We start from the raw sequence: 12,041 nt of genomic DNA, 5'->3' as shown, positions 1-12,041 counted from the left end.
CCAGCGCCGAGCGCATCGAGCGCATCGAGCGCGGCGCGGCCCATCGAGCGCTCGGCCATGGGCCGCGCGGCCTGGGGCGGGAGGCGACGGGGAGGCGGCCGGAGCCTTCCCGCCCGTGAGGGAGGCGCACGTAACCTCCCCAAATTCAAATATTCCCCGGCAAGCGGGGGGGGTCTGCTCGAAACAGCCTGCCCGAAGCCCTGTTCGGTGCGTTTGGGCTGCGCGGCGGCCGAGGGCGGTCGTGGCAGCGTCAGCGGCGCGCACCGGTGCGGGCCCTGAGCCGCCGCGCCGCTGTTCTGAAGTAACAGCCGTTTCCCCCGGCCGCAGGAGCTGCTGCGACCGCGGCCGCTCGCGTCCGCCTCCGCCGGCCCCCGGCGCTGCGGCAGGCTCCCTGCCAGCGGAGCTTCCCTTCCGRCGCGAAACCGTTATTTTGTTGCTTTTTTTATGGCTAATTTTAGGGTGATAGGGAGACTSCTCTGGCCATGAAAAAAATTTCACGAGGGCGCAAGAATGAGCCTGATCTAAACACTTCAAATCGACTTCGGCAGCGGAAGACTTGCAGGGAGGCTTGACAAGACAAGGGAACGGGGAGGTTGTCTGAAAAAAAATCACATTAAGAGCAGTGATTTGTACTGAAGCAGCCAAAGGAGAGCAGGCTGCTGTGTGAGCACAAAAAAAAGCGCGGAAAAAAAGCGCGTAACCTTGCACTGGTGTGGGGATTGTTGCCCCTAAGATAAGGAAGTGCTAGAATTTATTTGGAACTAGGTAGAGGAACCAAGGCTGGAGTAGAATTTGTCTCAGAAAGTATGTAAAATAAACAATATGTACCGAGTATGATCCCAGCAATCAGGATTTTCGGGGATCTTTTGGGGAGTAAAACCTTGCAAGGCCACCTGTATATAGGCAATATTCTATAAGGCCAAGATTGCCTGGGTAACTCTGGGTTAGAAACACCCAGTTTGGGTATGGATGGAGCAAAACTGGGACCAAGAGGGATAAGGGATTTACACGCAGGTGGTTTATTCAGAGACTGGGCAGGGAAGGGATGGTGCAATAGTGGCGAAAAGGAGGATCTGGAAACGAAGATTAAGGTATAAAACCAGCGTAAAAACAACCTGAAAATGGGTATGGAAAGGGGTGATAGTATTGCACCCCAATAGCGGTGTGGGAGGTAGAATAAAGGGCAACAGAACTATTAAACTATAGTAGTTGYGTGTAATTAATAGCACTTAAGAATAATAAATTGTAATTCAATAATTGTGTGTAACTAATGATAGTGTGAAGGATAGAATTGTAAATTAATGCTAGTTCTATTAATTAATTCACTAGTTAGTTCACTGATTTATTGGATTATTAGTAGTGATTATTAGTCAATTAGTCAATGAACAATGTCATCTCTTTTATCAGTCACRTCTCAAGCCTGCAATCTACAGAGAGGGGAGCTGGACCCACAACAAAGTCCTGCCTGTTTGTCATGTTTAAGGAAAGGTGAATGACCTTTGCTTGCTCTCTTCATCAAAGAGCTTTGGGGAGTTCTGAACTAGCAGCATTATTTTCCATCTTAGAAATGTGTTTTCCAAGTGTGTGAAAAAGCTGCAAATGCGCAGACCCCCTTTTTTAAACTTCAGAGGTATTCTTAAGGGAATTAACATGGACTGATGCTACCAAATATTCAGAGTAACATGACTTGTTTCCTGGGCTCTTCTTGGAATATGGGCTGACTGCAATGAAAGGAAAGTCACAGGATTTATTAGATAAGGAGATTCCTGATTCATGAGCTGCCTAACTTGAGCAGTTCAGGCTCCTCCATAGAGCATATCACACTGACTGTGTGAGCTCAAAGGTGACGACAGATYGCTCGTACTGTAATAAACTGAGAAAAAGAGCCTATCTCCATGGTTCCTGCTGTTTAGCTTGAAGGACCTGAGCTTCCAAGTTTAGTTCCCCAAACCATTACAGAGTTGCACGGCTCCTAGCAGCAATTGTTCAGTAATGAAAAGCCATAAAACACTGTGCAATGGAACGTGGCACTGGAAACCTTATGCAATCCAGAGCAGTAACCAAAAATATGTGTATATGAATGCAAAGATCATCRTGGCTGAGTGACAGAAAGTTGAGAGCAAGTAAAAGTGCTATAAATGCCTCCGGGGGGAACCAAGCATTCACTGCAGGAGTTTGAAAAGATCTYTCCTCTGTGGACATACTTACTACTCCTTAGGTACCTAAGATAGTATTTAATGCATCTTAGTAGGATAGAAACTTTGGCATTGGGCTGTTGTTTTATCTCACACAGCGATTCCAAAGTCTGGAGATCTTAAGGCCAGAGTATCTGAATTCCTCTAAAATCAAATGCCCGATTTCTCTGATAAAAAGGAGAAAGAGCCTAACCCTTGCCCCACATACACACATATTAACCTTTACCTATTAGGTATTTCACAGTGAGGAGCAGATTCAGAGAGCAGTTAGGATTCCTGGCAGATGCTCGGCTAAAGCGCGAGGCAAAGGGTGCTATCCAGGGACAAGGCCAACAGTCTTGCTGCGGAGCATCGCTGGCAGGAACCCAGCCTCCAGGGCAGGGGGARCGCGCAAAAGGAGACAGCAGCTGCCGGTAGGTCTCAGGGCCGGCGGCTGGGAACCTCGACCTGACCAGGACTGTGCACTAAGCACCCTGCTGCGTCTTGAAGGGGGGAAGAAGGGAAGACAGGTTGGAGGTTGTGGGAAGTATTTCCTTGTGAATGTGAGGACTAAAGGACACGACGTACAGGGGAGGAGGAGAGGAACAATCAGATGKGCTGGGAAAGGCAGGGGGGCTGTTTTACTTCAGGGTGCCTGATGGACAGGGCAGAGCTCCTGCATCAGCCGCTGTGCGCCGGGGGCCAATGCTGCAGTTTCCACCTCGTTAACCAGTTTCAAGCAGACCAGCACCCCGCTGCTCAGCTTCGCACAAGCGTGCCATCCCTCCCTTCCTCGAAGGGAACACCTGGGATGCGAGAAAGTGATGGCTGCCTATCTGATCCACTGTATGTGCACGCTCTGCAGTCTTAGCTGCAAGCAGGCTGGGCAAAAGGCAGGCATGGACTCTTAGGCAGAAACAGCAGGGCGTGCAAGGCAGCAACAGCAGGCTGGGTAGCCTCAAAAACTCCACCTGGACAAAAATCTGCAGCAATGCGATGCTGCTGGAAAGGCTGGGCCCTACATCGATGACATCGTGCATAATGCCATCAGGTAGCACATGGTAGGAACTGCATTCCCCTCCACCTCCTGGAAATCACTTAGACTGGCGATGGTTTTGCTATCAGGGATGCAGTTTCACACAGAAGAGGACAAAGATGATGGAAAAATTTACCAAGGAAAGGTGGAATGTAAATCATCAGGATTACCTCAGAAGTTTGAGGTTTCAAAGCAGTGTTTCCCCCAGCTTAGAGTATGCTCAAAGAATTACAGAATCGAGGCCTTAATCTGAGAACTGCGTAAGTCAAGAAACTCCTCCATTATTATAACAGCCACCTTCGTATCTGGCGGCTAGTTTGTGTTCCCACATTTTAGTACTTCCGAAAATCACTCAATCCAAGCAGTCGGCCACTTCAGTTATGCGACTAACAATAGTATTAGAACCTTAGTTCCTTAAAGAAGCCATTAGTTCTTAAAATAACTGATTAGAAGATTGTTCTAAATATGTAACAAAACCTCTCCAAGTCAGTCTCTCCAGTTTCTGCAGATCCCGCCTTGCATCCTTACATTGCTTCCCTTTTTATCCACATGTATATCTAGATGGATGCACGCATTCATTCAACCACAAAGCCAGCACACTGACAGCTGTAGGGTGGCAACAGTGCAGCGCTTCATATGAAGTTAACATGTTGCATCTGAGACAGCATATTAGCTCAAGCTCAGCACTTGATTTTATGGTTTCTAGACCAGCTGATTTATGTCCATCTCAATCCAACAGCATGCCTGTTCCTCCAGTCATGCTCGAAGATTGCTTCGATACTCCACGCCATTTACATTTTCTTCATCTCCCTTCTACAGACCCTCTCCCCCTTGCCCTTCATGTACATAACCGAGTCCTTCAAGGACTTTTGTCTGCCAAACTGGGAGAAGCATCTTTTTGCTTTTATGGTTATAACTGCACCACTACTGAACATATCTTACGCTTCAGCATGTCCTATTTTTCCTTTCATACATTTCTGTCATGTATAGAGAGTTTGAGAATGTGGCAAGTCTTACTGTATTTTATAGCATGCCAGTATATAAACTGACCAACAAAAAAAATACTACTCATTCTAAATAAAGACTAGTGATTCATATAATCATGTAAGTTCATTTTAGGATATGAATGCCTAGAAATGTCTATAGTGTTCAAATGAGACAAAGACCAGTGYTCCAAATTCATGATTCAAAGCAGTTATTTGGCCATGTCCCTCCTCAGCGCACAATATATGTAACAAACTAACACCTTGAAAATATAAGGTGTTAATATTCTGAAGATATGCACCCTTTCCCTCCCTTCAAAAGGGAATACCCACCCACATGCTTTGTATGTCACATAGATTACAAAAGGTAGAGCACAGGCTTTTAAAAACTAGCTTTTTCAAAGAGTAACCAARTCAAATCTAGATACTTAGACAACCGAGAACACTTGTTTCATGTAGGTTGTTTATTTTAAGAATTTACAGATATTTCCGGGGCTTTACCACTTCACAAAATGACGGAGTAGTCTTATAAACATAGACACAGGCAGGTTAAACCATATGCTCAGAAGAGCTCCTCTTTACCTGTAAGAAAAATGGAAGCATATTAGAAACCTTCAAAGTATCTTTTTTCCTTTTGTCTCCTCCAGTGTGAATACTTTATCAATTCATTCATCTTCCTTGCCACCACAACCCCTCTTTCAAACCTATTTTCCCATAAAGTTTTAAAATTTGAATCTGCTTATTTTCCTTCAGAATTTTTTTTTCAGGAACAATCTCTAAGGTACAGACATTTCACTGCATATTTTCAGGGCACTATGAAAAATTAAAGCAGTAACTGCAAATGAATCCAATAACCCAAAAATGCATAAAAAGACAGAGAAAAGCATGCCAAAYGCAGATGCATGCTATCACAGACACATTTTTGCTTAAAATTATTGGTGTTCAAGAACTTTTTGTATAGACAGAGATTCAAACTAGCCATGGGACTGGAACAGCAGTTTCCCAACTCTCGAGGAAGAAAAGAAGTTTCTCTGACCAAYAAAACTGAACTCGGACTTCCTCATTTAACTGCAAGATTATCTGTRTTTATTCATTTTAAAATGCAATCTAGTTTCTATTTTGTAACTTTACCTCTTTTCTTGGCTGAACCTCTTTTTCCGATTAATCCCTGGTTTTGATATTATGAGAAAAAAAAAACAGAACAAGCAGGTTAGGAAGCAACTCATGCAAATTAAGGCAAAATTCCACATGCATTTATAACTGCAACTATATTGTGAGGAGCACAATACAGCGCATAACTGCAGTRTGGTACATCTTGTATTCCAGGCATTTTATAAACACACAGGATATTAACGCATGTATTTGCATCTTTGATTACAGCACAAGTTTTTAAACTGTTAGATGTAATATACAATAGCTACATGCAGTTACAAATTATGGTCCAAGCTCACGCATTGTTTTGTAAGCTGCAGCACGCACACTCACAAAACTTCTTTCTCAGGGAARTATGTAAAATATTGAACTTTAACATTTAAGTAAGATACACACTTTGAGTCAACAGACTCTGGAAATTCCCTCCTTCCAAACCCACCCCCAATCGTTCAGCTCCTGAACACCACAATGGGCTGATAAACCCACAGGCAATTAAGTTACCCGGGTTGGTTTCCCCCATCCAACACTATATTATTGCAATGTACTGGGCTGTTTGAGTAGACAGAGCAGGAAAAGCCCAAGTAGAAGAGGGGTAAAAAAGTCTACTCAAAGCCAAAAAGGAGCAGGGAAAACACTGCTTGCTCAGGGAAGGACATTGTGTCAAAGTTAAAGATCTATTTTACCAGCTTTTTAAGTGTATCTGACCAGAAAGAACTGTCCAATATCACACTAGTTAGTAGAACTACCTCAGGCTGAAAAACATGGGATTCGTGCCATGTATTGTCTTCCCTTTGGTGTTAGAACCTATATGCCCTTACTTTCCCATTAAGCTGACAGAAGCAAGACATATAAGCATTACACGATTTTAGAACAAGTCATATTTCACATTTTTACGGATACTCACAGAGCAGCAGCACCAGAGATGATCTCAATAAGCTCCTTGGTAATTACAGCTTGGCGGGTACGGTTGAACGTCAAGGTCAATTTGTCAATCATCTCAGCTAGAAAAAATTAAGGTTGGAATTTAAACGCATAATAAGTATTCAAACACGGATGAAGAGAAGCTGTTTGAACAGAATACCAAATAGCATTGCTAACCCATGCAAACGGTAAGAGGTTTACTGCACTTGTGTCCCCCTCCCTCCCCCCCAAGACAATACTACTAGTAGATAATCTAGAAACATTGTTTTTAGCTTGAGGCATCAGAGTTAAACAGCTGAACAACAGCTGACAGAGTAAGAAGTACCATGGCATCGTACAACTTCAACATAACACAAACCTGCACTATTTGCTCTTAAACTACTGTGGGAAGATTTCACTATCAATAACTGCACCAGTATTTCCTTCAAGTTACTGCTGTTTGGGCAAGTGGAGCCTGCCTGCCAACCTGTAATTCTCTTTTTTTGAGATGGAGAGAAAGTGGTGATACCTTCTCAAGACAACGTCAGCAGAGAAGCAAACTTAAAGCTACTAGTAGCCCTATTCCAAATCACAGCAGCTACTTTCGGTCACCAATATCCTTTATGCAACACTCAAGTCTCATCATTGTGACAGATTAAAAGCTACTGTCTCCCATTAATACCAGCTGCATACTTGCTGCACCGTACCCAGTTTGGACACCTTTTAAGGGATACTTGGATATTCTCAACTTGCTACATGACCGGTGGTAAAGTATTTAACGACTATTTAACCTTTAAACTGGTGCATTACTAATTACATTGGGCTTGCAAGTAGAAAGATTTATAGAGATTTTGGAGATCCTCAGACCAGCCACAGCAGAAAAGTCTACAGAATTCTTGGCCATCACAAGGTTAGCTTAGTATTTCATATTCTTACAAAAGAATCCGGTATTCTACCTCTAGCCACCTAAGTCTTGCTTCTCGTATTAAAACCGCACCTATACTTAACAGCAATCTCTATCCAGGGACTAAGTACGGTTCACATGTTCAGAAAAGAATCCTGGTAGAATTGGCTCAAAAAACTGGACTTGGGTTGTGATTAAATGAGAAATTGGTTCTTAAGTTATCCCTTTGGAAGCAAAGAACTACATAAACGGAGGCRAGTTTCTTCATGATAAACTAGTGGAGTCCCAGAAAACCCACAGAGGAGCCTTACAAGCATTTTTGCTAGCRTTGTCCATAGCGGTCATCCTAGCACTCTGCTCGCTGGTGGTGGATTCTTTCAGGGAGTAGTACAGAATATTTGCTAGTGTAAATTCCTGGTAGTTTCTCAGCACATCAGCATCAATATCATCATAGATACTAAGGCTTTCTGTAAAATATGAAAGAGTGGAATTAGAGAAATCCAAGCCTATAACATTCAAGCTACGGTTCATTTGAAATAACTGAGTTGCCCTTGCTTCTCAGTCTTCATACATTGGCCTAAATCTATTCTACTTTTTGAATTATCATACATGTACTACCCTTAACTGGATACTTGGAACATTAAGCTCTTGTAAGTATTTTAAAAAGTTAACACTTGGACTGCAGGAAAAAAAAGTATATTTTTTCTTTCAAATCCGTCTTTTTTTTTGGATTCATCTTTTAGAAAGTCCAAGAAGGTAAACTGGCAAATAATCTACAACATGCCAATACAGAAACATTCTGGGGAACATTCAGAATATCTTTTCTGCGATCTGTCTCTTCACATACCTGGTGGTTTCTAGGTCACTACTTACCAGAACCAGCAACTGTTTCAAGGGAGAATATTGGTTTTTCATCAGTCTTGTAGGAGATAACAGACCTATTGGGGGGGGGGGGGGAGAAGCATAATATGATAAGCTGAACTGAAAAGCCTAAATTGAACATTTAAAATCCAATTGGAACAGACAGCTTTAGGGCTTCCCATTCCTGAAAGTCTTGTGATACTCCTGGTGAAGTATCAGTACGTAATGAGGTACTGACTGTGAAGATAACAGCACCCACTATACAAATAAAAACAGAACTCCAGCTACAGCTCTTCAAAAACAATAGCTCTTCACATACAACAACAAAATGCACTCCTAAAGAAATAAACATACCAAGTCACATTCAGTTTTCATGGACCAACATGCTGCTTGAAAGTCTTTTATCCAACACCTTTCCAGTACACCTCTTAGAACACACACCTTAAAAGCAGCTTTGATTTTATCTTACCTGAACCGATTGTAGATGACGGATCCTTCATCAAATTCATACCCGGAGTTTAGCAGCTCTGAAGCAATGACTGAAGCATCTCCAAAGCTTGGAGGTCTCCGTCCTACTTCTTTGAATGTCAGCAGGAAGTAATTGCCATGCGTCCTACAGTAACAGTAACATGCCCTCTGTATTAGAACCAAGTCAATGTTCTAGTGTAGAACTAGGTAGCACCAAATGCAAGGAACCAACTCACCAGTGTTCATAAAACTAAGCATTATACCGAATTCTGGCTTGAGAGAAATTTTTAACTATTTTTTTAGTTAAATTATCACAATAGCTTCATGATAAACACACCTTTGCAACAGTGCTGGTGTTGCTAGCTCTGACTCTCATTCCAATATAACAGTGTCATGCAGCAGTTTCACAAAACATCCAAGTGAGCAAAATCTATTTCAGTATACTTGCAGAATTTTTTTTAAACAGAAACTTGCATTTATCATATCTCCATAAAAGGTAATTGCCTGTGGATGCCAAAGAGCTTTTTGAGGAGTCTTGACACTTCTACYACAGAAAACAAAATAACAAAAAGAAAACCAGATCCCTCTACTTGTTTTTACCTTTGAAGTAGGCCTCTGATCTTGTCACCTATTCCAACCACCATAACTTCTTTCCCCGCGTTTGAGAGGTTGGCAATCTCATTCTTCATGGTTTTAGCAATAGATGTATGAATAGCTCCACACAGACCTCGATCAGAGGACACACCAATAAGTAGGTACTTCTTCTTGTCCTCAGGTGCTTTAATTTCTGCTTTCTCATAAAGAGCTGAAGAAGAAGACAGGTAACTTACTCAAGAGTACCAGGAAGCAAACAGGTGACATCAAAATACCTTTAACTTATTCCAACTAAAATCATTTCTAAAGGAGCTCCAAATCACAGCCAGATGAATTTTATCTCCCTGCTGGTCATTAAAGATTGCATGTGGTATGACCAGAGGTGACAAAAACAAAAACGACAAAAAGCCCAMCCAACCAAACACGCCTCCCCCCTTCCCCCCCATTAAAAGCCAGCTACATTTCTRTGTCAAACCTCATTCAATAAACATCATTATTAAAGGTTCACTGCAAATCCAGTTGCTCAGGAGTACGTGCAGCCTAAAATTTCGCAACAAAGTTTGTCCGTAACGGTAATACCAGAGCTGACACTAAGGGCACACGGCACAACTTCATTAACAGAAAGAAGCAGGCCAACGATTACAAGTAGCGTTGATTTTATGACACGCAAAACTAAGTACAGAACCACACAGTTAAAAAATAATCAGAAATCATAACGAATTTCACACTAGAGCTCTTAAAAATGACTTTCTATAAATTACCTATGGGGATAAGGAATACTCAAGGTGACAGTGCCCTAGGGATACAAATTCTTTCGAAGATGTACCCGAAAGATTAAAACAAATCYAGACATTTAAACAACACCATGAAAGCCTCCCTCTTCTATTCCCGTATCACACAGTGTGGAGTCTTCTATTACCYAGCGCTCCTGTTCCATATATTCTAGCAGGCTTCAGTTCCCTCTCAGCTCTTGCATATTTTGCTGCAGAAACCATCTTCATGGACTTCGTAATYTTCTGAATGTTCTTGATGGATTTTAAACGTCTGGTAACTACAAGGTTAATAGTTGAAGGTCAAAGCTGGGCTATACTGGGCACAATGACATCAAAAACAAACAAAAAAAAACACTAGCAACATCCATCCAAAAATATCACACTAAGTCCCTCAAAGATGAAAAACGAATAAATAAAAAATGAACCAATAAAATCTAAAAAAAAAAAAAGTTCTTAGTATTCACAGTAAGAAAATAATAAGAGTAGTAACCTGGTTAACCCAAATGCTTCCTTACAATAGATTCCCCACACACATAAAGCCTRTTTAATATTTATGCCACAAATGGACACTCTGAAATCATTTAAGCTTTTTTCTACTGCAAAACTGGTAACTCTGCCAAGAGAAGTTTAAGATGAAACTGTATGTCATAGAAGCCTTATTCTCTTTCCTTCCAAGTCGACCTTTTTCTCAAATATACCATTTGATGCACATTATAATATTGAGTCTCTTTTTTTTCCCCTCATCACCTGGGAAAAGATGATAAAGAGACAGAATAAACGTGTTCCTCTGTTTAGATTCTGGCCAAATACTGGTGTAAAAAGAAAACAAATCAGCCATCCTAAATTCAGATCCAGGACAATATCCCTATACAAGTACCCAAGACTAATAGGGCTTAAAGAGGCATTATCAAAGGTGAACTAACAGTCAACCTTGTTTTTCAGTGTTGGATAAAGGCACAAAGTCATCAAACTAATGTAACAAAAAAGTTAGATTTTTAAAGCTGAGTCAGAATCTGCTTTAGCACATTTGATTAAATTATTTTAAAAATATGTTTGAGTAAAACTATACTGGTTTGCTTAAATGACGTTTAAGTTCATGGTAAAAACATTTCAAGTGATGCCTTTTTGAAAGGCGCTTCTTGAATATAAAACATGTTGGAGRTTTATAYTTGAATGTTGTGGTGGATGATAATMGTTTTRTCTATCTGGGGAAGTCACAAGCTAATTGATGTTACGTTTTAACATATGGTCTTCCTGCAACAACATCCCTCTCTTACAAGCAGACAAAAGCAATACTTACTGTCTTTTAGAGTTGCCATATTCCTGACTTGGCCCCTGAAAATGAACGCAGCAGACATTAGGCTAGCTCACTAGCTCTCCAGCAAACCAACATCTGTTCACATCAGGTCTCTTACAGGGAGATGAGATTTAARAACTGCTGTTTCTTAAAAAGCACCGGTAGGAGGGTCATTTCACTCTCAAACCAYGTCTTGTGTCCACATCTTTCCTTCACCTCTTGTGCCACTATATAGCATTTAATGCATTTTTTTGTGGCGCTCCCGCTGTCTTAGATAACGGCACAATGTGAAGGAGGACCGACAGAGCAGGGCACCACAAGAGGAGAGCTTCCAAAAGACATAATTGATTTTTTAAAAAAAGTTTAAAAGGAAGGTAAACCAGAGGAAGCTGCATCACTGCCTGACGAGCGCAGAGTCTCCTCGCACCGTCTGCCATCCACGGCGCCACCAGCTCTCCGCCTCCTGCCCGCAGTCGCCTCCCGAGCTCAGAGCTTTCCCTRCGACCTCCCTTTTCCCTCCGCCACCAGCCCCCAAAACCGCGGCCGGAGGCTCCGTGCCCGGGGCGCCACCGGCGCCTCACGGCCGGCGCCTCCCCTCAGCCCGCTCCAGGCCCCGGCGCCCCGCACGGCCGGCGACAGCCCCACCGCCCTGAGGGGAGCGGCGGCTGCCTCAGCCCGCCGGACCGGGCCCGGCCCCGGCCCCTCAGGGCTTCCCGCCGCTTGCTGCGCCCCGCCGGCCGTTACCATTGCGGCTGGTAAAGGGCGACGGCGGCGCCCCGGGCGAACATGGCGGCGCCTCTACCACAGCCCCGCTGAAGGTCAGCGCGCCCGCACCGCGCATGCGCCCCACCGGGGGGGCGGGCGGTGGCGGAAGTGCTTCCGGGGCGCGCGCAGCCGCC

At 43.1% G+C, this 12,041-nt stretch overlaps 1 protein-coding gene across 2 annotated transcripts; it reads right to left on the bottom strand.

The window, feature by feature from the left end:
• Nucleotides 1-4,639: 4,639 nt before the first annotated feature.
• On the bottom strand, nt 4,640-11,988 carry ATP5F1C (ATP synthase F1 subunit gamma). Of its 2 annotated transcripts, none has more exons than XM_026091264.1 (10): nt 11,887-11,988; nt 11,146-11,180; nt 9,992-10,123; nt 9,079-9,283; nt 8,480-8,623; nt 8,023-8,087; nt 7,461-7,616; nt 6,250-6,346; nt 5,325-5,361; nt 4,640-4,775 (listed from the first exon to the last, which is right to left on the bottom strand). In XM_026091264.1, the coding sequence occupies exons 1-9, from the start codon at nt 11,928-11,930 to the stop codon at nt 5,355-5,357; spliced, it is 885 nt and encodes a 294-aa protein (XP_025947049.1). In that variant the 5' UTR covers nt 11,931-11,988; the 3' UTR covers nt 4,640-4,775; nt 5,325-5,354. The 2 variants fall into 2 exon arrangements, with proteins under 2 accessions (XP_025947049.1, XP_025947050.1); XM_026091265.1 differs by lacking the exon at nt 11,887-11,988 and adding an exon at nt 11,523-11,679.
• Nucleotides 11,989-12,041: the final 53 nt, after the last annotated feature.

This window comes from Apteryx rowi, unplaced genomic scaffold, assembly GCF_003343035.1.
Source record: "Apteryx rowi isolate R43461 unplaced genomic scaffold, aptRow1 scaffold_9, whole genome shotgun sequence".
NCBI classification, from domain to species: domain Eukaryota; kingdom Metazoa; phylum Chordata; class Aves; order Apterygiformes; family Apterygidae; genus Apteryx; species Apteryx rowi.
Note: the sequence above shows the minus strand (reverse complement) of the source record. Positions and strands in the feature narration are given on the sequence as shown.